This window comes from Galeopterus variegatus, unplaced genomic scaffold (genome assembly GCF_000696425.1).
Source record: "Galeopterus variegatus unplaced genomic scaffold, G_variegatus-3.0.2 Scaffold5509, whole genome shotgun sequence".
Classification (NCBI taxonomy): Eukaryota; Metazoa; Chordata; class Mammalia; order Dermoptera; family Cynocephalidae; genus Galeopterus; species Galeopterus variegatus.
The window spans coordinates 19,058-42,945 of record NW_007731620.1 but is presented as its reverse complement, the minus strand read 5'-3'; the positions used below and the strand labels follow the sequence as shown (position 1 = coordinate 42,945).

At 49.5% G+C, this 23,888-nt stretch overlaps 1 protein-coding gene and 1 pseudogene across 1 annotated transcript; both read right to left on the bottom strand.

Moving 5' to 3' along the window:
- Positions 1-1,245, bottom strand: part of LOC103604970 — a 17,082-nt pseudogene extending 15,837 nt beyond the window's left edge.
- A 1,744-nt stretch (positions 1,246-2,989) lies between these two features.
- Positions 2,990-23,791, bottom strand: NARF (nuclear prelamin A recognition factor). The gene is made up of 10 exons (XM_008589555.1): positions 23,713-23,791; positions 20,378-20,521; positions 16,244-16,376; positions 14,243-14,377; positions 10,045-10,163; positions 7,781-7,910; positions 6,332-6,395; positions 5,256-5,393; positions 4,896-5,053; positions 2,990-3,360 (listed from the first exon to the last, which is right to left on the bottom strand). The coding sequence occupies exons 4-10, from the start codon at positions 14,355-14,357 to the stop codon at positions 2,990-2,992; spliced, it is 1,095 nt and encodes a 364-aa protein (XP_008587777.1). The 5' UTR covers positions 14,358-14,377; positions 16,244-16,376; positions 20,378-20,521; positions 23,713-23,791.
- Positions 23,792-23,888: the final 97 nt, after the last annotated feature.

Here is a 23,888-nt window from a genome sequence, read left to right as displayed (position 1 = left end):
TCAGGCACCGGCGAGCGTACTCAGGAGTGGACTGCCACACGAGCGACGGTGTCCCGTCCTCCCTCCCCCCCCAGGAGTTCCTGGTCTTTCTTTTTCACGTCTATTTTCTCTCTCTCTAGTTTTGGTTTAGAAAGAGGAGACCACAGGGAGATTTCCTGTTCTCCAAGACGCCCACGTCAGTACATAGAAATCTACCTCATACTTCAGCCGCTTCCAGAACCTGCTTATGGACGTGCTGAGGAATGCTTAGCCAGCTCCCACTGACAGCACCTCGTTTACTCTTGAAGTGATGGATTCCTTCAGGCTTTGTCCCCGGGCACCTGCAAGGTGGTACTGCTGCAGCGAGCCTTCCTAAGAGCCAAACTCTGGGAGCTTTGTCTTAACTTGGGGCATTGCAGCCAACAGTACGCAGGTGTCCACTCTTCTCACTGACCCTAATACTTCATAAAAATCATCTGCCCACCTGCTGGGCAAAAATAAAATAATTTGTGTTCCAGAGTTGAGGGTTTATTTGCTTTAGACAAATGCTACGCTTGCTAAAGGCTGATTGGGGGAAAAGCCGAATGCTTGAGTGGACACACAAATGCTGGGCCCTGTTTAGCGGNCTCAGTGTGAAGGTCGCAAAACCTCAGCTGCTCTGCTTTGGGCCAGGTGAGGCCACAGAACACCCTGCAAGTCAGCACACATCTGAGACCTTGCTTGTTCTTGACCCTGGGCTGGTGTCAAACTGCTGGAGCCAGCACGGTACGTGAACTCCAATCCTCAACCCCAGCAAAACTATGGAAGGACCAGTACGGACAGTCGTCCACACGGGCTGGAACGAGTCCAAGCTCTCAGGCCAGGTGGAAATGGGATTGAGGAACCTGGGCTCTGCCAGCCAGGCCATGGTTTCTGAAAAGCAGAGGTGTCCACTAAGATGACCCACACAGAACTTAGCAGAAACATCAGAGACTACTTCCCATAGATGGTTGCACCAGCACCCCAGCAGCAGCATTCCCATACAGTGCTGGCGCTGGGGGGTTCTGATCCGGGCCCACCCTGTCCTCCTCATCCTCCTGCTAGGACGGCCAGCACCCACCAGCAGACCCTGTCCAGGCAGGGGCCACAGCCCCGCCACTGTGCTGCCCCAGCCTGACCTGGCTGCTCATGTTGTTTAGGTTATGAGGGAAAATCTCTTACTATCGTGCAGAAGGAAAAGTCCACAAGGTCATAACCCACAATCAGCTGCAGGTAAGGCACTGACATCTCACGTTCCAATGCCGGCTCCCTCAGCCTGGCCTCCCCACACAACCCACAGGAGGCTCTGCAGCAAGTTGGCTGGCCTATGTGTGATGTTACTCCAGGAAGGCGGCTTCTTCACCGTAGCTGGAAGAGGGCAGCCCTCCACACCTGAAACCTGTGGTTCCAGGCCCACTGAGCACCCTCCTGGATGGAGACAGGAGGATGGCTCCACGCCAGACACAGTGAGGGGGCCGTGCACATCATGTGATGTGATGTGACATGGCCCTTGCTGAGGAGAGCAACGCCTGGTTCACTCAAATCTCCACACTTGGACACTCTTCAACTGTTTATTCCATAATCAGTTACTTAAGCAGATCGGAAACCCAACGTATATAGAGTGGAGGCAAAAAAATACACTAACTCAACATACCTATCCAGTTATCCACCTGGATAGGTAGGTACACAGGGACAACACAGCACACAGTAAGATGAAGTCAACCTAATGTGCAGGAGCTTGACAACACTGAGGGCTGGCAGGTCATCATCATGTTAACAATCCAAGTGCTTCGTGGAACCACCTCCAGGCCTCTTCCGGCGTCCCGTCCCTCAGGATGAATGCTGTATGGAGTTACGGGATTCTGCATTTCTGGTTGTTTGCCGGCCCTTTAACTGGATAAATGCTTTCTCCTTTCTCGTTAAGGCGAGCTCACAGCAACAGTCCAGTGCAGGGCTGGAGGAGCCAGGCCCACTTGCAGGAAAGAAGTAAATCCCAGCTGAGGTGAAGATGACGGGGAAGGTTCGGGGGAGGCTGGACCAGCAGATAGCGGTCTCACTGCTTCAAGGTCAGCAGGGGCCTCATCTCCCCTACTTCCACCCTGGTGGTACTGAGGAGCAGCGGAGGGACCCCTGACAACCACAGCTGTGTGGCAGCCCCCTGGGTTCTCCACTCTGATATTCTCAGGCCATTCCCCCTGCCTGAGGTGAGTCTAACTCAAAGACTGATTGTACAAGTTCAAGTCGGAGCGTAAGTCGCCAGTGACCACAGGGTCCCAAGCTGAGGAGTGTGGTCCTGGAAGGGTGGCAGCTACTGCACTTTGGTGACCGTGAGGAACATGGCCCACTGTTGCCGTAACTTACTATTTTTTCCCCAAGAAAAGCTGGAAATCCAGATTTGTACATGAGGATCCTGGTTCCAAAAGGGTAGGAGTTTATTCACATTCTGGCAAAAACATTTAGAGTAATGTAAATGGGTAAAAATAAGAGCCAAACTGGGCAGGGAAGCCACAACTATGTACTGCCTGCCCCGACAACCCCAGAAACCAGCAGGTGTCTGCAGGCACAGAAACCCAGCCCTTGCCTCCCACCTTGATTTTTACATCAAATGATCCAAGGCTTGTCAATCAAAACCTCTGGGGGTCTTAGCTATTCATAGGACACTTTTTGGATTTTTCTTAAACCTAAAAGACAGTAGTCTGTCTCTGTTCTCATTCTTTGGGATTCACCCCCTCACCCCCCAATCTTAGGATACAGGATAGATTGGGGAAGTCCCTCTCTCATGGTAAAACACTCAAATCCCACACATATGATGAAGATAGCACCACATGAAACTGTGTGAGGGGCCTCCAGTACGCAGGCGGTAGCAGAGAACTCAAAAACCAAAGTAACCCGTTCACTTGTTTGCTTTCCACAGTCCGAGTGGTTCCCTCCCATACACAGCAGCCCTGGCCCCACGAGGGGAGCAGCTGGACAGGCCCTGCCCTGCCTTCTTTCACCACTTGATGTCTAGGCTGTGTGTGCAGTGCTCCGGGCTCTGGTAGGTGGTGTGCAGCGCTTCCTGGGCCTTGGGGGAATCAGTCCCCTCCAGCCACTCCTGGTACAGCTCTTGCATGTGCGCGCTGGTCTCTGGGGGCCGCAGGCTGTGTGTGCAGTGCTCCGGGCTCTGGTAGGTGGTGTGCAGCGCTTCCTGGGCCTTGGGGGAGTCAGTCCCCTCCAGCCACTCCTGGTACAGCTCTTGCATGTGCGCGCTGGTCTCTGGGGGCCGCACGGGGATGTCGGAGTAGATGCCTTCCATCTGCCGCAGCAGGGACTTGTCTGCGTGTCCGTCTGCAGTCTGGGCTTGGCCTCTGCCATTTAAGCACCCTGAAAGATGAACACGGGTGAGATTATTCTTTCCCTAAGGATAATCAGTCCTAAGGAAGCTTTTGCCTTAGAGGGAAAACAGTTTGGGAGCAGAAGAGGGAGGAAAGGGATGTGCAGTGTCGCGTGGCCTGAGCCTAGAGCCGGGTCCCAATCTGTCTTTCCCGAGGCTGTGAGGGACGCCGGTCCCAGGTCCACAGCCCCGTGTTTCTCTTATTCTTACCCATCCACATTACCAATGAAATGGCTTTGCCTAAAACCAAAGTAAGTTGCCAACCTTTGAGAACACCACGGCTTTGTACGCCAACATGGATTTCCAGCTTCTGTTGGAATTTATCAAAACCAGGAGGGCACAGAAATTGTTGATGTGCTGGGCCCCATCTGGGGGCTGCAGTAGGGGTACCGGCTGAGCCATGTGCCCATCCACCCAAATACTGGTCTGAACGGAAATGTGCCTACTTACTCTCAAGCGCGTTAGATGATGTCATGATTAAGAGCATAAAAATTCACTCGAGGATTTGGAGCAAGCTCCCACCCTGGTGAATCCTCGCCCTCCACTGATGCCAGGGCTGCACCAGCTTTCCCAGGATGGTTAGATGATGTCATGATTAAGAGCATAAAAATTCACTCGAGGATTTGGAGCAAGTTCCCACCCTGGTGAATCCTCGCCCTCCACTGATGCCAGGGCTGCACCAGCTTTCCCAGGATGCTTGCTCTTGCTCTCCTCAGGCCTCCAGCTCCACCCACAGGCGTACAGGGGGCATGATGCACCCCTCCTGGCAGCTCCTCAGCCTGGCCCATGCTTGCCTCTGCCCTCACCCCCTCTTCTCAGTGCCGGCTGGGGTCTCCCCACCTCCTGGACCCTTCCTCTTCCACAACAGGGCATAAACGGACCACCATGGGTCAGGGCTCCCCTTCTTCCCTGATACCCATACCTACTCTACTCCATCAGCAAGTCATTCCAGGGGACCCCCACCCCCTTCTTGGCTCTAGCCTCCTGTCACTATCTCCTTATTTGCCCCTCCCCCAGTCTGGGATACCCTCCCCACTTGCCTGGACTACTGCCACTTACAACGGTCCATCCTCCTCCCTCGCAGCAGGGGCTCCTGAAGCGCAGGTGGGACTGTGCCTTTCCTGCTTCCACCTCTCATGTGGGTCTCTCCTGTCATGCAAGGACAGGACCTGGCTCCTGGCAGGAGGCGGGGCCGTTTCTGCCACCTGGGGCTGGCCTTGGTTCTCGAGGAGCACGAGTCTTAGGTTTAAGGTGTTTCTCCACCCAGCTGCCATGTGACCCACCACGCTCACCTGGCACTGCATGGGGCACCCCCCAAGGGAATTCTAAGGCGATGTCTAACTGGCCACCCTTTCCACACGGCGTGTGTGTGAGGGAAAGAGAGAAACAGACAGGCCTAGGATGCCACATCCTGACCCCTGGGGTGGTATCCATGCTCACAAAGCAGCCAGAGCCGAGTGAGGATCTGGGTGTAAGGAGCCCATGGGAGCCTGTGTGGCCCAGGCCCTGCTCCTCTGCGCCTTACCTCCAGGACACGCAAGGACCTCCACAAAATGGTACGGGAACTTGCCCTTCTTAAGCTTCAGGATCATGTTCTGGATGTTTCGAAATCCGTACGTGGCAGCAAAGCGTAGCAAAACCTCCCCGTTCTTTTCAAGGGTGACCTCTTGGAAGTCTTTGTTTCTATAAAATGAACAAAGTGGACTCTGATCTATTAAGTCCTTTATCTGTAACTCCCTAAGCTTGGAAAGTCAGCAAAATCAAGTCTGAATAAACTCAAAAACCACCTCTCAGTCTTGACTGGTGTGAACTCTACACACAGAACAGCTACATGCACGCATGCCTCACACATACTGGCCTGGGCGACCACCTCCGCCCCTCTCACCTCAGAGACCGGTAGGTGACTTCCCCCACATCTTCATTGAACAGCTCCTTGGCCGCGTGTCTGAAGACGTGCGCCAGGTGCCCATCGGAGCCCCTGCCTTCGTGGCGCCTCACCTCCTCCTCCTTCAAGTCTCCAAACCTGGGCAGGCAGAGAAAAGACAAGTCCCTTATTAATGCTGATGAGAAGCAGTGGCAAGAGTTAGATCAGACTTCCAAAGGGCATTATGATCCCAGGTTGCCACTTAAAAATTTAAGTCCTTTACAAATATTTAAGCTCTGGGGAAAATCTTTTTATTGAGTTTTAACAATCAACACCATGCTTGGTGCTGGTTCATCTGTTTACTTCTCTTCTCCAGGTGCTTGTGTATCCTGGGGGGATGAGAAGTGAGAATCTGAGGCTAACACAGGAGAGCTACTACCTGAACCAGGCCAGCACAAGGACATAAGCGCTGGCCACGGGCACCTGAATTGCTTCAGTTCTGTGAACGTCAGTCCCATCTTCCATGGAGGAGCACACACGCAGCACCCAAGTCAAGGAGCTGCAGGGAGGACACGTGCAGCTGGCCTTTGGAGCCCTCTCTGCCCAGTGCCCAGGGTGCAGCAAGAGCTGCAGTCCTTGCGGCATCTAGGTCCCCGTCCACGGCAGAATCCCAGCCGGCTGCTCCGGGTGCAAAGGGGCCCAAGGGAGCTGCTGCATTTCCTGAGCAGTGATGCAGAATGCCGGGAACACACAACGCTCACAAGAGAGGGTGCTTGTGCATGAATGCATGGCCCTGCCCCAGCGGGAACACGGCTGTTTGTGCTTCTCCTCCTTCCTTGAGAGGTCAGGGTGGCTGTCACACCCTGGAAGCCCATCGAGCCCCCTGACTCCCTGGCAGCCCTGGTTAATGGTGCCCCAGTCCAGGGTACTATCCTCATCCAATTCAAAACCCAGAGAGTTGGCTGAGGGTTGGTGGGGCTGGGGGCTGGGGATGTGGCCTCATCATCAAGTGGAGCAGCCCTGGGACTGGTAGAGTGGCCAGCAGAGCTCACAGGACACCCACCCACTAGGGGACCCAGCCCACAGAGGCCACTTACAGAGTGTCGACAGTGGCATCTTTCACTGAGAGGTCACTTTGCTCCATTATCTGAGCGATTTCACCTATAAACGAGAGGCACAAGACGCCATGAAGGACACGGATGGCTCATGCCACCAGAACATCATGATTCCCTCCACCTGCTGTGAGAAATGTAACATTAGTGACCCCAGATGCCCTCCCTGCTATGAAATCTCCATTACAGACAGTAGGAACCCATCTCAAGGGCAAAGTAATGCTAACAAAATGTAAGAAGAGTCTAGTGCCTCTTTCTGCCCTCGACCTGGGGGACTTATCTACATAATCTCTACATATATTTGTTTCCCAAGTGGAAAACTTGCATATAGAAGGTCGCACAGATAGGATGACCAAAAATACACTGGCAACGTTTATAGGGCGTAAGAGATCAACCGGAAATCAAAAGCATTTTCTCTAACTCCTTTTATACGTGGGTTCCTGAAAAAACCCCTTGATAGAGAAACTGAGTCTACAGCAGCGCCCGCGGTGCAGACACCGTGCGGTGGCTGTGAACACTAAGAGGACACGGTTCAAATCCTCACGCATCTCCACTCGGGAAAGACGGCTGGATGTGGTTGTCAAGAGCCGCCATGTGTTTTTATCCTGTCCAGATAAGCAGATGGCCCTGCCCTTCCTCAGGCATTGATCCTACTGTACTGCTGAGGTCCCCGGCCCACCCTCTCCTGTCAACCACCAGAAGCAGCCTGGACCTCAGGGGCAGAGACTTCCCTGTGGCAGTCAACATGCTAGAATTTCACTGCCCTCAAAGGCCCTCCCCTAAGAGCCGATCACTCTGCCTAACCTGCCCGATGTAAACACCTGCAGGGGCCTGTTTTCAGAACCCTATTTAAACAGATCTGTCTGGATTTTAACAAAGTCTTAAGCCCCCCACCAACTGATTTCAACATTCTTCTGAGTGGGTTTCCATGATTCCAGGGAATGACTTCAAGCCTCAACACACAGAGGACCCACTGTGCAGGCTCTTAACATAACATCTGAAAAGTGACACCAATGAGGTGGTTGCCTGCAATGTCACTGGAACAAACGTGTATTTTCCACTTTACTCTAAATGAGAAAAGCTTCACTTGAGTCCTAAGTGCAGACTTGGTTTGTAAGGAGACCTTCTATAGTTACATGTGACTTTTCCTACTGAGAGATAAGTATGCCAAGTGGGCTGTAATATAAAATTACATTCTCCAGAGACCTGACTTATCTGGAGGAAGACACAGAGAGGAGATGGGACACTGGATTCACTTTCATGAAGTTATACCCCAAGGACCATCAGCTGTCAGTAACCTCAGATGGTGACCACAGGGAGAGGTGCTGAGATGGCTTGGTCATGCAGAGCTGCCCAGAACCTTGTGTGCACCAGCCAGCTGGAGACCACCCCCTGCCCCCCACCCCAGTGCCCAGGCAGCTGTGCCCACCTCACCTGACGTTAACACACAATCAGCACCCCGGGAACCAGGCAGAGCAGTGGAAAAACCTTCTCGAAGAGCCTCCAGCTTCTTGTCATAGCAAGGGGCCACAATGACATGGAAAATCTTCTCTGGAGACAGGTTCTGTGGAGGAAGAGCACTCTATATTCAGGGCTGGTGGAGAGGTGATGACAGCATCTTACGGCTAGTGCCGAGAGCACCCCCTCCTCAGCTCCACTCAGCCCCAGCACCAGGCCCATATACATCTGCTGCCTCACTCTGGACAGAGTTGGATTCTCCTAAAGAATCTACAAGGCCCGGCAGCCCAAGGAGCCTCCTTGGCAGAACCAGGAAAGCTGAGCCTGTTTCCTCATGAACCTGTGCACAGGGGAATAAACCAGGTAAGAGCAAGGCTGCTGCGGCACTGTCACCGGGGCCCAGGTGAGGGTCTGCGCTCTGACTAGTTTACTGCAGACTTTCCTGAAGCTTCCTTCACAGCCCACCCCTCTGCTGGGCCCTTGCCACATGGAGCACATGCTTGCGGCTGAGCTGAAACTGGGGCAAAGCCGGGAAAACTGGCAGTGGCCGAGTGACCCTCCCAGTGAGGTCTGGGTGGAAGGGCCCTGCTAAGGCTTGAGAATGTCCCGCAGAATTCATTTGTTGGAAATTTGGTCCTCACTGCAGCAGTGTTGAGAGGTAGGACCTCCGGAAGGTGATTGGGCCCTGAGGGCTCTACCTTCATGAATATAATCCATTCATGGATGAAGGGATTAAGGGGTTATCATGGGAATGGGTTAGTTACCATGACAGTGGGTCTGTGATAAAAGCCAGCTTGGCTCTCAGCACGTCCCTCTCTTGCCCTGGGATGCCTCCTGCCTTGTCATGACACAGCACGAGGCCCTCACCAGAGCCAAACCACATGTGGCCCCTTGACCTTGGATTTTTCAGCTTCCAGAATTTTAAGAAATAAATTTCTTTTTTCTTTATAAATTACCCAGTCTCAGGTATTCAGTTATGGCAACAGAAAACCAACCAAGACAGACCCTACTCAGGGTAGGGGCAGAGCCAAAGAAGAAAGCTGCCCTGCCAGGGGCTCAGAAAAGGTGGCCAGAGGCCAGGTCTCTGTACTTGGCCATCCCCCGGCAGCACCTGCAGGAGGGCCTGAAGCTTCAGCTCGAGCCAGGCTAGGGCAGGGATGGCAGCATTTAGAAGACCGAGGAAAACCTGGGCTTCCCCCAAGATGGGGGTAGGGCAAAGGGAAGGTATAAAGTTCCATAGTTCATTTTTTTTCCCCCTCAAACACACACCTGATATCACATTTATGATTTGCCAACTGTGGTGATTTTATGATCAAACCAGATAAAAAGAAGCATTTCCCGTAGCTAAAACAACAGGACGGGCAGGTGTGTTGCTCTTTAGGATGGCTTCATGTGTCTGAAAGATTCCTACTTTTGCCACCTTCTCTAGTTACACCACAGTGCCTGAACATGTTTGTTCCCCTGGGGGAACTTAAAATCTGACTGAGAAGGACAGTGTATGGAGTCCCAGCAGCTGGAGAATGAACTGCTGGAATGAGAGCCCCTCTGTGGGTGGCTTCTGAGACATCAGGAAGTTCCAGGATGACTCTGGCTTGGACCAAGGGGCTGGCCAGGGCTGAGGCAGGGGCATTCATGAGCCCTAGGCTGGGACTCATTCTGTCATGCGGTGGACAGCGCTGTGACCACTGCACAATCTCACAGAAGCAGCTAAGGTAGTCATGTGATGCCTGTGGTCTGAGGGAAAGGCAGGGGCAGAGGCAAGGTTTGGTTCCCTGAGGGACAGCAGCCTCTGGCACAGATCACATGGGACCTGCCTCAGGGAGGCTGACCCAGCAGCAGGCGGGCAGCACTGCCATGGGTGAGGCCCATGCCTCACTCTCACCAGGGTAGGCAGTGTCTCTACTTGGCCCAGAACGGGCCCAGGCGAAGCACTGGAGGCCACAGAAAAGGCTGAGGAGAAAGGAAGAGATTACAGCAAGAAGAGAGGCACAGAGAAGGACATGAGTGGGAAACAGCACTGCAGACTCATGTTTTGAGGCCACAGCTTCCCCCCTGCTAAGCTGGGGGCCTTGTCCACCCTGGATGCTTCCAGGGGCCTCGCTCTTGGGCCCCCCGTGCCATGCCCTTCCTGCTTGCCCTCAGTTCCAAACACTGGGCGCTTCTTACAGTCCTTGACCAGCCTGCAGGGAGCTTGTCTCCTTCTGCCCCATGTGCTGCCCTCCGGGGAGAGGTTAGCTTACCTGCTGTCTAGCAAAGTAGTCCTTCACCAAAGAGCCCATGACCTGCTGGGGGGACTTGGCAGTGCAGAGGTGGGGGGTGACAGGGCGACCCAGCACCCGCTCAGCATATCGGACCCAGCCTGGGGAGAGAAGGAACTCATGAGGTCTGTGGCCTTCCTGCCATGCCCCGGGGCTCCCAGCTCCTGACCCCCTGCCACCTCTTTTTCATACCTGTCAGGAATTTGCAACAGACTCTCTCCCCCAAACCTCCTCCACCCACAATCTGCCCTCCTTGTCAGCTCAGGCTGTGGGTCCCGGGAATCCGTAGGACTGTAAGGTGCTGGGAAATGGGAGTGACCCGTCAGGCCCCCGGGCAGGAGAGGACCAAAGGGGAAGAGAGGTGAATTGGCGTTGCGGGTCCCCCAAAAGGGTGAAGGAAACAAGCTTCGAGGGGCAGCTGGGAAGCAGCAACCCAGGGCCGCTCAATGCGAAAGCCCCTGCTGGCTGCGGAGTTCTCCCCGGCGGGAGGCAGCCGCTACAAGCTCACCCAACCTCACCGACCTATGGCGAGCTGATAGCCCAACTCATGCTTTTTACAGCAATAAAACAGAAGAAATTCATGCTACCCAGACAACAACGGTAAATAACAAAGTTTGCATTGTGCTCACTATGTGCCTAGCACGAATCTGAGCCCTTCCCCTCTGAGGTGCTGGTTCCTACCAAGAATCTACAAGGCCCGGCAGCCCAAGGAGCCTCCTTGGCAGAACCAGGAAAGCTGAGCCTGTTTCCTCATGAACCTGTGCACAGGGGAATAAACCAGGTAAGAGCAAGGCTGCTGCGGCACTGTCACCGGGGCCCAGGTGAGGGTCTGCGCTCTGACTAGTTTACTGCAGACTTTCCTGAAGCTTCCTTCACAGCCCACCCCTCTGCTGGGCCCTTGCCACATGGAGCACATGCTTGCGGCTGAGCTGAAACTGGGGCAAAGCCGGGAAAACTGGCAGTGGCCGAGTGACCCTCCCAGTGAGGTCTGGGTGGAAGGGCCCTGCTAAGGCTTGAGAATGTCCCGCAGAATTCATTTGTTGGAAATTTGGTCCTCACTGCAGCAGTGTTGAGAGGTAGGACCTCCGGAAGGTGATTGGGCCCTGAGGGCTCTACCTTCATGAATATAATCCATTCATGGATGAAGGGATTAAGGGGTTATCATGGGAATGGGTTAGTTACCATGACAGTGGGTCTGTGATAAAAGCCAGCTTGGCTCTCAGCACGTCCCTCTCTTGCCCTGGGATGCCTCCTGCCTTGTCATGACACAGCACGAGGCCCTCACCAGAGCCAAACCACATGTGGCCCCTTGACCTTGGATTTTTCAGCTTCCAGAATTTTAAGAAATAAATTTCTTTTTTCTTTATAAATTACCCAGTCTCAGGTATTCAGTTATGGCAACAGAAAACCAACCAAGACAGACCCTACTCAGGGTAGGGGCAGAGCCAAAGAAGAAAGCTGCCCTGCCATGGACAAAGATGCTGGGCCTGTGCTGGCCCTGGCCTGTTACTCTCCTGTCATCTTATGGCAGCACAGGCATGACAAGACTGCCTGTTTCCTACCTGGTGGGTGGTGTCGCTTTCCTCTGTCACAAAACCCCACCCTCCTCTCCTCAGAGTGACCATTGATGAAGTCATGAGAGGAACAAAGCGTTCAGAGGGATTGGACTGGCATGAGGCACTCAGCCTCTCTCTGGACGCTGTACGGCAATGGAAGTGATTACCTCACATAATTCTGCTTAACCACAGCTCTTGGCAGGGGCAGGAGACAGCCATGGGATTCTCACAGAGCCCCACAGGCCTGCAAGCACGTCCAGAAGTTGAGCAGCTCAAACACCTCCCTTCCTCTGCCAGGCTTGGGGCAGGGTGGTGGCCCACCAATTGCGGGAACAAGGAGCCCAGAGTCAGATGGCTCTGGAATGTCCATGCTGGGCCAGGCCTGGACACGCCACCCTTCAGCGAATCCTAAGGAAGCAGCTGTGGTGGTGGTGGGTCCTACATACTAACCCCTGCCCTTGCACCTTCCCTGCTCTCCCAGGACATGAGGACCCTTGAGTCAGGAAGCCATTTTCAAGGAGCCAGTATGTGACCATCCAAGGCCCTAATTCAACATGCCAAGTGAAATCAGTTGACCTCAGTTTTGCTTCAATTTCCTTAAATTGTCAATGCAGAATTATAGAAAAGTTTTAGTTTTGAACCGGATCTCAATAAAGCATCTCCCTGAATTTAGAATGTGGTCTAAACAAGTTACAGTTTGACACACTTAGGTATAAAGAGCTTATGGAGAAAAATGCACCATTAATTAGGAAGAACATTCTAGAAGTTCCAAACCTATAAGGTAACAGCCCTGAACAGCTAAACGAGACCGTTAAGTGCAGCAAATCTCAAGCTAAGATAAGTAGCAATGGACTGGTTTGCAGCAGGTGACTGGAGTGGACAAAGGAAGGGTTCTGGGACACACCTCTCCTCAGAAAAAATCTCCCAGGGGTCCCCACCTGGCACTGCCACAGGCAGAAGGCTGGCTAGTTTCCACATAAGCCCACAATCTGCTTACTATCCACATCAGCAGTTAGTTCTTTCCAATGAGTTGAGGGTTTCATTCTAGGCTCCATCCCAATAGGGCCTCCCACGTAAGGAAATTAATAGATATCTGTTGGTTTGCTTTAAGGAAACCACAGGAATTCTAGTTCCACCTTGCTGATGAGAACTATGCACAGAAAGTTTGGAAACCACTGTGCTAGGGTCACGGGTCTTAGTTCTGGATCATTTTATGCTGCCTCTTCCTCGGTGGTGGGGAGGAACCAAGCAAGCGCTGATGAGAACTATGCACAGAAAGTTTGGAAACCACTGTGCTAGGGTCACAGGTCTTAGTTCTGGATCATTTTATGCTGCCTCTTCCTCGGTGGTGGGGAGGAACCAAGCAAGTGAGAAGTGCTAAGAAGCCATGCATGTGGCATCCTATGAGAGGGAGGGGACGAGACCCCTGAGGCAGAGATCACCACACAAACACCAGGGACCTCTGCAGGTCACTTGGACCCCAGGGCTGTGCCCTGAGCCCTCAGCAGTGGAGACTAACACTTCACACCTGCAAAGACACCTAGAATGACCAAAGAGCTGAGTGTGATGCTCACGGCCGAGCAGAAGTCTGTACTAACAATCTAATGACTTATACTTAGATCTCTGAAAGTTGCGCACCACTCTTCTAAGACAAACCACACACCTGAAACATGTCATGACACTCCTGCCCCACCTGAAGCCACGTAGACGGCACCAGGCTGTGAGCCATGGTGCTGGCACAGCTCAGTTGAGTCAGCCAATGCAGCCTCTCAGACAGAAGGTGAGGTCCTTTTTCATGGCTTTATGAACAGGTAGAAAGTATTTCCAAATTCTAAGCAACCATACGTCACATTCTATTTTATTAAATCATAATGCTAATGATTGAAAGTTGACATGTAAAATGCTAGAAAGAAACCACGATGGGGAAGAGAATGAACTGAGAATTGAAATGTGAATAAAACCCTAAAAATTGTCTAGCCTGCAACTAGCTTAGACGGCATAGATCTCCCTATGCCCTCATAGACCAGGTATGTTGAGAATAACTGTTGACCAAATCTTGTTTGCCAGTATAGCAACTCCTTCCTTTCCTTATGTATCATGTTCAAAAATTTCTTAACCCCAAATTTTCATTTTTCCAGAACTGAAAAGCCTGTGATTCATCTTTTCTATATCTCAGGCACCAACACTTTATACTAACACTAATTAAAGAATGTTTAAAAGTGCTCCCTGACAGAATCTGAGTATCGGTGTAAAGAAATTTATTCTATAATTTTTATTTAAGTTGACAAAAGATACATGACTATCATATCTATAACTATTTGGGTGTCTGAAATATGTCATACTATTAAAAAAAGATTTATTTTTTGTAATACAAAATATGTTTGCTTCAGAAACTTTGGAAATATGGATAAATGAGAAAAAGAAATTAACTCTCAGCCGTCAGGTCTCCCTCCAAACTACCTACAGTTAATAAATGCATTGGCCGACACAGAACCATGCATCAGGCCAAACTCCTCCCACCTCGTCTAGGAGCCGAATGGGATGGGCCTGCCTGTCTCCAATCTCATCTGCTACCAAACTCAGATTCTTGTGAAACAGCACCTCTCTGGGGCCCCGGGGCTCACCAGGACAGGCGGAGGTCAGCATGGGCAGCGCGCGCTCCTCCTCGCTGTGCTGGTGATACCGACGCACAAACTCTTTTTGACTCTCCAGGATGCTGAAGTCCGCAGCTATGGTCATATCAAACACATAGCGCACCCCTGCAGGAGAGAGGGGCACGTTCAGCTTCTCACCTTGTGAGATCTACTCCTAGACCCTATGTGCTCCCCATACTCGCTCGTTTTTGCTTTCTCACACCTCAGAGGTAAACGTATAGAACAGATTCTACAGAACTTTCCTGAAATCAATCTTGGGTCTTTCTACTACTAATGGCGTATGCTCAGGACCGTGGGCTTTACTTTTTTATTTTTAACTAAGCATGTAACATTTTATATAGTATATATGTTCTCTCTTGCTTATTCATTCTCTCTACATCTATGTTAATATACTTTATAATACTCCATATATAAATTAATGGAGCATTATAAGGTATTTGCAGCATTCTCTTCCAATTCATTGGCAAATTAAATTTCAGTCTATGATGGTCCTTGGTATTTTTAAATTAAATGAGTACAGTAAAATAGCTGAGCATACCTTTATGATGGTCTTAATTTTATGTTGACTTTTTACTAGCTATCTTTTTCTTGATGTAATTTTCTTAATATTGGTAAATAAGCCTGAGACAAGAATGTACTTTTAATAATTATAATAAAATAAATTAAGCAAACAACTTTAACATCCACACTGGTCTAAATCTTAAAAGCAGTAAGTTATTTTTAAAAATAAACATTATAAATTTTAAGTATTACCCTAAGAAGTCAGTTTCACTGTGGACATGTTTTATTAATATTAATATATAATATGCAATCATACAGTTTAATAAAAGTCTCTCCTCAAAATAGGGCTTTTCACAAGAAAATATAGCACCCAGCTCTGATCTTTGGTAAAACTAAGCTAACCATAGGCTTTTAAAGATTAGAAGCCTGAAGTAATCATATAATAAGATCACACTCGTGGCTAGGGCTTAGTGTTGGTATAACAAGTTATGCACTAAATACCAGGTCTGGAGAAACTGCTACTCACCAAGAGCGCCAAGGAGAAATGAGGCCCAACAAGGCCACAGGCTGCTTCTGAGACCCACATCCCATTCTCACGAGGCTTACTCCAAACCTCATTTTATAATTAATCCCTAATATATTTACATCTTTTTTTTTTTTTTTTTTTTTAAAGATGACCGGTAAGGGGATCTTAACCCTTGACTTGGTGTTGTCAGCACCACGCTCACCCAGTGAGCTAACCGGCCATCCCTATATAGGATCCGAACCCGGGGCCTTGGTGTTATCAGCACCACACTCTCCCAAGTGAGCGACGGGCTGGCCCTATATTTACATCTTTAAAAAGCCGCTGTGCACTAATAAAAGTTCAAGTGCCCAAGGGCTATAAACACTGCTGTGAGCAAATGAGTAGCTTGGCCAAACCAGTCTGACAAAAGCAGAAGATACAGGAGAAGTTTGCATGATATCTCAGGCAGTATTATTCCGGTTTGACATTTGAGTTCTTTGTATTCTTAAATTACAACCTTTCATTTCTCATGTAAAGAACACAAGCCCATTCCCTTCCTGCTGTGCTCTGTAGAGAGGTTCTTGGGAAACCTAATGCTAATAATTTCAGATGTGATTATCAAATAAATGCCCTCCACGAACTGGGGGTGACTTGGAGGCTATCTGCCCAGTGCGGGAACCTCCCAGGTGTCACTGTCCACACCATCAGCAGGTGATCACTGCTGCTCCAGGAGGGGCCAGCCCCCACTGTAACAAAATACCCATCTGTGCACAGCAAGGGGGTGACACCCGCCTACCATCAATCAGAGGCTGGGTTTCATGAAACATGGGGACCTTTTATGTTCCACAAGGCTCTCATGGAAGTTTTCTTACCTACCCTGTGCGTTTGTTAATTGAACCTTAGAGATAAAAGGGGCACTTACAAGCTCAAGTTATACACTTACAACTTATCAAAAGGGAACTCACCAAGACTTTTGAGGAAGCCACAGAGCCTTCTGGATGCATCAGTTACACTGAGGTCGAATTTAGCAGCAAAATAAGGCAAAGACTGAGGACACACAGACACTACCAGCACTTTGTGCTTTGAGGTATCACATTTCTAGAAGGAGAAAGAGAATGTCATGTATGTGAAGACACCCTGATGAGAAATTCAGCACAATGTAGCAGATGTTCTAGGCAAAGACTGATAAAATAGACAAACACTGTTAAACGTTTAAGGAAAAAAGAAGGGGCAGGCCGGTTAGCTCTGTTGGTTAGAGCACCAAGGTCACGGGTTCCGATCCCCACACAGGCCAGCCGCCAAAAAAAAGAGGAGAAAAAAGTCAGGATTAAAAAATGAGATAACTGTAGGCATAACATTGTTCTTAAAAATGACAGTTTCTTGTATCAATAAGTGTGAACATCTGGAGGAAATGGGTGATTTTAAAGGAAAAATGTAAGTCACAACATTGGTCCATAAATAACTGAAAGGACACAATGACAATAAAAAGAGATACACATGCTGAAAAGGTGTCCAGAGATCTGTCCCCTATACTAAAAGTCATCAAGCCCAGGCATTTAGTGGCAAATTCTAAAGGAGGGAGTAATTCTCATCTTCTACAAACCGTTCTAAAAACTGCTGTATGAGTATAAACAAGCATAAAACTACACAGCTATCAACACTATGAAACCAAAACTAGATGTTAGCAGTTCAAGAGAAGACAGGTTAAAAGATAAGAGTCACAGACTCACATCAACAGGAATTTGGTTTATTCATTTCAGATCAATGAAGAAAGAAGATGTTGGAAAAATTGGCTTTTCAAATGGAAAAAATTGGATTAAATCTTACATTATATTAAAATACAAACAGTAGATCGGACAGACAGCACAAGATAAAATAGAAATTGTCAATAAACATATCAATGATCTCCAGCCTAATAACCAGGAAAATGCAAATGAGATATAATTTTCGTGAATTTGATATCATATGGTCAGGATAGCTGGACAAAACTATTTGCCTATATCACTTGTAGGAGTAAAAAGTGATACAGACACTTTTAAAGGCATTTTGGCATAAACTATTGATATTAGAACATTAAAAGTCTTCAGTAGTTCTGTGTGCACCAGGGGAAACTAAGCCATATCGTAGTCAAGCTGTGTCTGTTCAACATAATAAAATGGCTTAAGGCCATTCTGTTCCCTGAAAGGACTTGAGCAAGCAGGCGGCTGGGGGGCAGGGGGGAATGTGCATAGTGAACGTGGCAACAGCACGGGGATGTTGTCTCCTTGTTCAGACCACCCTAACCAGGCAGCCAGCTGCTTGCTCATGGACCTCCCAGGTACCCATACACTAGAAAGGGCACACCCAGATACAACTAATGCTGACAACAGAAAAACTTTTTTTTTTTAAACCATTGATTGCATATTTTTAAAATTAACTTTTTATTGAAACATTGACTGTAAGGGGCAGGCCGTGGCTCACTTGGGAGAGTGTGGTGCTGATAACACCAAGGCCATGGGTTCGGATCCCTATATATGGATGGCCGGTTCGCTCACTTGGGAGAGCGTGGTGCTGACAACACCAAGTCAAGGGTTAAGATCCCCTTACCAGTCATCTTTTTTTTTTTTCCTTTTTGTCTTTTTTCGTGACCGGCAACGGATCGCAACCCTCAGTGTTGCGCCCGTACCGGACCTGGACCGACAACGGTATCGCAACCCTCGGTGTTGCGCCCGCACCTTGCTCAGCCAGTGAGCGGGAACTGGTCTGTACGTGGGATCCAAACCCTCGGTGGGAGCGCCGCCACGCTCCCAATCGGCACACTGTAGCAGTGCGCCACCGGGCCGGCCCAGTCATCTTTTAAAACAAAACAAAACATTGATTGTACATATTTATGGGGTAGTTATACTTCAAAACATGTATATAGTGTATGATGATCTAATCAAGGTAATTAGGTTCATCACTGTACAACTTAAATCATATTTTGTAATGCACAAATTTGGTCTCCTGTCTTCTAGTCATCTGATAAAATGCATTAAATCGTTAGTTGTAGATTGCTGGGTTGACTATATGCCAACAGAACTTGTTTACTCTATCTACCTGTAATTTGTGTCTATTAACCAGACTCTCACCCTCTCCCCTCCCCCCACCCCTTTCCTACCTCTAATAACCAGTTGCTGTCTTTCCTCTTAACAGTTCAGCTTATTGTTTTAGCTCCTCATATGAGTGGAACATGTGGTATTTCTTTCTGCACCTGGTTTATTTCACTTAACATAGTTTTCTCCAAACTCATGTTGCTGCGAATGGCAGAATTTCATTCTTTTTTATGGCAGAGTACAATTTCATTGTGCAAATGTACATTTTTCTTATCCAATCATCCAGTGATGGATATTTAAGTTGGTTCCAACTCCTAACTATTGTCAACAGAGCTGTGATAACCATGCAAGTGCCAGTATCCCTTTGACATGATGTTTTCCATTCCTTTGGGTATATATCCAAGTAGTGGGATTGCTGGATCTTCTAGTTTCTATTTGTAGTTGTTTGAGAAACCTCCATACTGTTTCCATAACGGCTGCACTAATTTACAGTCCTACCAACACTATAAGAGGGTTCCTCTTTCTCTGCACCTTCACCAGCATGTTATTCTGTATTTTTTATACTGGCCAGTCTAACTGGGGTGAGATATCTCAACGTGGTTTTGATTTGCTTTTCCCTGATTAGTGATGTTGAGCATTTTTTCCATATACTAGTTGGTCATTTGTATGTCTTCTTTTGAGAACTATCTAGTCAGCTCCCTTGTCCATTTTTTAATTGGGTTATTTGTTTTTTAATTATTGAGTTGAATTCCTTGTATACTCTGGATATTAGTCCCTTTGTCAGATGCATAGTTTGCAAATATTTTCTCTCATTCTGCAGGTTGTCTCTTTGGTCTGTTTACTGTTTTCTTTGCTGTGCAGAAGGTTTTAAGTCTGATAAAAATCTCGTGTTTATTTTTGCTTTTGTTGCCTGTATTTGTGGAGTATTATTCATAAGATCTTTACCCAGTCCTGTCTTGGAGCATTTCCCTTGTGTTTTCTTCTAGCTGTTTTATAGCATCAGGTCTTACATTTAAGTCTTTAATTCATTTGAGTTGGCTTTTGTATATGGTGAGAGACAGGGGTCTAGTTTCATTCTTCTACACATGGATATCTAGTTGTGCCAGCACCACTTATTAAAGAGGCTGCCATTTCCCCAACGTATGTTTTTGACGCCTTTGTTATAGATCTGTTAGCTTAAGTACCCGGATTTATTTCAAGACACATATTTCTATCTGAAGTTGTGACTTAAAAAATGCTGGATGACTTGTCCAGGAAGATGACAAGGGGGTGGGTGGCAAACAACAAGAAGGGGCTTGCCTCTGGGCTTTGTGCTCTGTGCTGTGACACATTAAACCAGTGTTTCTCAAGGATCCCACCTTACTCAGCACATCAACTATTGCAAAATGAGGGACTAATCTACTCTGCTGTGTGGGTCAGGGAAATGCTGCCCTGGGCACAGTGGGACACCCGTTTAAGGGCATATGAACATGCCAAGGGAGTGCATAGTGAGCCAAGGAGTGCTTTTCAGCCTCACCTGCCTTCATCTTTCTTTTCTTTCCCTTTGAGCTGTCTTAGTGAAAGACAAGCAACAATGGGTAGTTCTGTATAGGAGGTCTAGTAGGGACATACTGAAGGAGGGAGATTTGGGAATATTCTTCCTTGAAGAGTCTTAGCCTTGCCCCAGTCTGATGAGTCCATTAGAACATAACCTGTCTCTGAAAACATACTCCTGAAGCAGAACAGCATCAGCTCAGGCACCGTGCCATGCACATGATCTCACCAGGCTGAGGTCTCCCCTTATGCCAGAGGAGCCCGATGGGTGGTGCCAGCCACCACCCCTGCCCAAGAGTCAGTGATGGAGCCTGACTGTGCAGAGATGCCGTTCTTAATGGAGGGGCCTGGGTAAGACTGACTACAGCAGGGGACACCAGCGACATGGGTAAAAGGCTCAGGTACACATCTGGTGTTCCAGCAGAGGCTTCCCCTCGACCTCCACCTCCCCACCATGACTCCCAGCCACATCAGCAAGTGCCCCAGATGCCATACCTTATTAAGGTTCAGAACATGGAAGAAGTTCTTGGCATTCTGCTGGGAAAGCTGGACTCCTTCCTCTGCAGTCACGCAGCTGTCGCATGCCAGGCAATCGCTCAGAAATATCTTGGCATCAGCCAACTTATGGAATTCTCCCTTCTACGAAAGAAAGATGATGTTCTGGCATGCTTCTTTAGGGAGGGTAATAGCCTAAGCACAATATACAGAACTCACACTAAACCCTGGAGAGAACACTAGAGGCCAGGCCTGGTGCTCCAGGGGCTGGGAGGGGGACAGTCTCTGCCTCTGAGCAGCTCAAGGTGGTGAAGGAACACAGGGCGTAGGGCACGGGGCACAGGACCCAGCCCATGAGGACACTAGGGACTTATGCAGATACCATCAAGGGTAAAACCCGCCCCAGCATTTCTCATATGTAGGAAGGAAACATTCCTGTGTTCCGGGAGCTGACCTGACCGGCCCTTCCCCTCCTCCTGTACCCTGCTTCCTCTTCAGTGTCTATGACCCAGCTTCTGGATTCTCTCCCTGGTTTGGCCTCTGACAGCTCCCGGAGCTCATAGGTCCTGCAGATCCCCATGGGTGCCCACAGGCCTGGTCTCTCCCAAGGGTCAAATTTGCATAGCTCACTGCTGGCTCTGGATTTCCACTTGCATGTGAACAGGCTCCTCAAATCACCCAAGGCTGAACTCTGGATTCTCAAACCTGCTCCTGCCCCACCCCCATCAGTAAAGAGTGACACTGCTCACCTGGACGCTGAAACTACAGCACCTCGGTGTCCACCCCCCACATCCTCTCTTTCCTGGCTGGCTTGTGTCCCACCCTGGCCCTCTGCAGCCCCCACAAAAGTCCGCTGAAACGTAAGCCACCCCCCTACTCTACCTGAAGCCCTCAACAGCAGCCCCTCACGTGGGGGTCCTCAATACAGCTAGTGGCCCTTGTCTGCCCTGGTCCTCCATCACCTCTCCTCTTGGCTTTCATGTCCAGCCACACTGGCTCTTGCTGTTCTTGCCATCCCCATGGGAAGTACTCCCTGAGAGCCCTGGACTCATCCAAGTAGCCCTCATCAGAGAGGATGTCCAGACACCTGCCCAAACTGTACTGCCCTTTGCCTGTCTCTTTCCTCCCCACCCATTTGTTTTCATAGCACTGGACTACCACCCTGTGTTTATCTCTCCTTGGTTAGCTCTGTGAGAGTACAAACTGTCATGTTCCCATCTGTTCCGGCATCTGTAAGAGGTACCACATGCAGAAGGTGCTCAATATATTCCATATTCCAAAGTTTACTGGAGTCATTTCAGCAAGTTACAAAAAAGCTCCTCAGGTAGTCTGTGCACTTGTTTTTCTTTAAAACATGATTTGACAGGAGACAGCTCTGGCTGTGCCCCCTCCACCCATAGCACACTCTGAAGGGGAGCTCAGGCCATCACCTTTGCCTCCTCCCCAGACAGGACCAAATGTTCCTGTGCAGCCTGCTCACCCTGGGATCTTGTTTCATTGCAGATGAGGACTTAGGAGGTCCACATGGGGCCCAAGAGTTTGCACTTCTAACAAGCTCCCAGGGGGGCTGGAGCTGCCACTCTGCTCCAAGGATCTGGTTCCTTAATAGATACTGTGGAGCTGCACTGAGAAGTCCACCTGCACTGCCCCCACAGACCATCCCCATCAAGGTGCAGACAACCACACTGTATTACCTCACCCAGCAGTGTCTCCTCCCAGGCATGCTGCACACAACCAGTACTCCTGCAAGTTTTCACAGTCCAGGTCTGTCTTGGTTCCTTTAACAACTCTCATGTTCTTTCCTTTCTCCTCCTGCCTCTCAAACTCATGCATTCTGCAGAAGCCCTCTTCCCTTTCATCTGGCCCATCTGCCTCACTATTCCCAGAGAAGTGCCTGCCAGTCCCTACTATCTCCACCTCCAGTGGAGCACTCTCTCTCCCAAGCTGCAGACTGACATCCTACCGAAAGCCCAGTGTCCACGGAGCTAAAACTGTGCTTACCTCCTTGTGTAATACCTTTTTTTCTGCCTCTATCACTCCGGCTGGCTCATCCAGGGCGTTACCCAATGCCCAGGCTCTCAAAGCTGCCTCCTAAGTGGCTTCCTTCGATTGGCCACCTGTTCCAGACAGTTTAAGCCTGTTGCCTCAGTGCCCTGCTCTAGAACACACACTTGAGTCTTTCTTCTCACTCAAAAAACTTCCACAGCTCTTCACTGCCATCGACCTGGTGAAGCGGAGCCACTGCCCCTCCCCAAACCATGCCTGTCCACACCCTCCTTGTGCATGGTATATACCACTGCCCCATCCTGAATTCTCACCAACTTTCATGGCCCACTCCACTAACCCTTTCCAAGCCCTTCTCATCCTAACACTGAGCTGGCAGGGTGCCCACCTAGGCTGTGTACACACATTATCTCATCCTCACCAGAGCCCTGGGAGGGAAGTAACCCAACTCCCCATGCCACTGATAAGGAAACAGGGGCCCACAGGAGTCAGATATCTGTCCAAGGTGATGCTACCAGAGGGCAGGCGTGGGAGGGGTCAGGGCCTGACTGCTCCAGAGCACTGTCCCCGAATGGCCCCAGGGCTCCCTGTCTCTCTTCTGCCTTTTGGTCGGCTCTCGGGGTGCTTGTCTTATGCCTGCTGCTCCTTAAACCCTACAGCATAGCACTGGCACAGAGGGAGAATCAAATAAAGGCCTGTCAGATTAAATATCATATTAGAACTAGTAAACTTTAAAAAAAATTACTAGCTTTCCCTGTGTTGCCAGCTCTCCATTCTGACAATTAGTACCAGTACTTTCTAAGGGAGGAAGTGAACTTAACCTCTCCCCACCACATCCTTCTCTCTGTGAAGCAGGAATAGTGGTAAAGCTTACTTGAAACGCTCATTCTGAGCATGAAATGAGATTCCACGTATAAAGCACTTTCTTTGGTACCCAGCTCAGAGTATGTACCTAATAAACATAAGTCATTACTACTAGTAAGACAATTAAAAATCAAGAGCTGAGTTAGAAGTCATTAGAAAATTAAACTTACAGAATCATGGAATCTGATTTGTTCTATAAATTACCTATCTCAACTCCCATTTTACAGAATGAAACTTCCCCATTAAAAAGAAACACTAGAGGTTTCAATACCACACCACTACTTCCTTGTCCCCAGTGTGCTCTGTTTTGACAAGACAGGCTGCGTGTCACAGATGCACCGTCCGGCGCGTCCTTAGCCTCTCAATTTTACTTCGGTCGGTGACGTGCACGGGACGTGAGTCCCCAAGAGCAGAAAACCAGCAGCGAGCGTTCGCTCTAGGCTGATACGGAACAGAAGTCCACTCGCCTCTCCGTCTTCCCGGGCCGGACTCGGTGCATCCGCCGGCACATTCTCCTGGTCGTCGGTTTTCGTCTTCTTACTACATTCCTTGAAAAGACACGGGAACGTCCTTAAGGAAAGGCCTTTAACCCGGCCGGCCAGCCTCGCGTCCGCAAGTCGCTTCCGCGGACGGGTCTCTCCGT

Coding starts and splice junctions, on each gene's coding strand:
- NARF (XM_008589555.1), bottom strand. CDS start 14,357: ATGACCATAGCTGCGGACTTCAGCATCCTGGAGAGTCAAAAAGAGTTT. Junction 6,396..7,780: donor TGATTGTGTGTTAACGTCAG/GTGAGGTGGGCA, acceptor TCTCGTTTATAG/GTGAAATCGCTCAGATAATG. Junction 5,394..6,331: donor GATGCCACTGTCGACACTCT/GTAAGTGGCCTC, acceptor CTGCCTGCCCAG/GTTTGGAGACTTGAAGGAGG.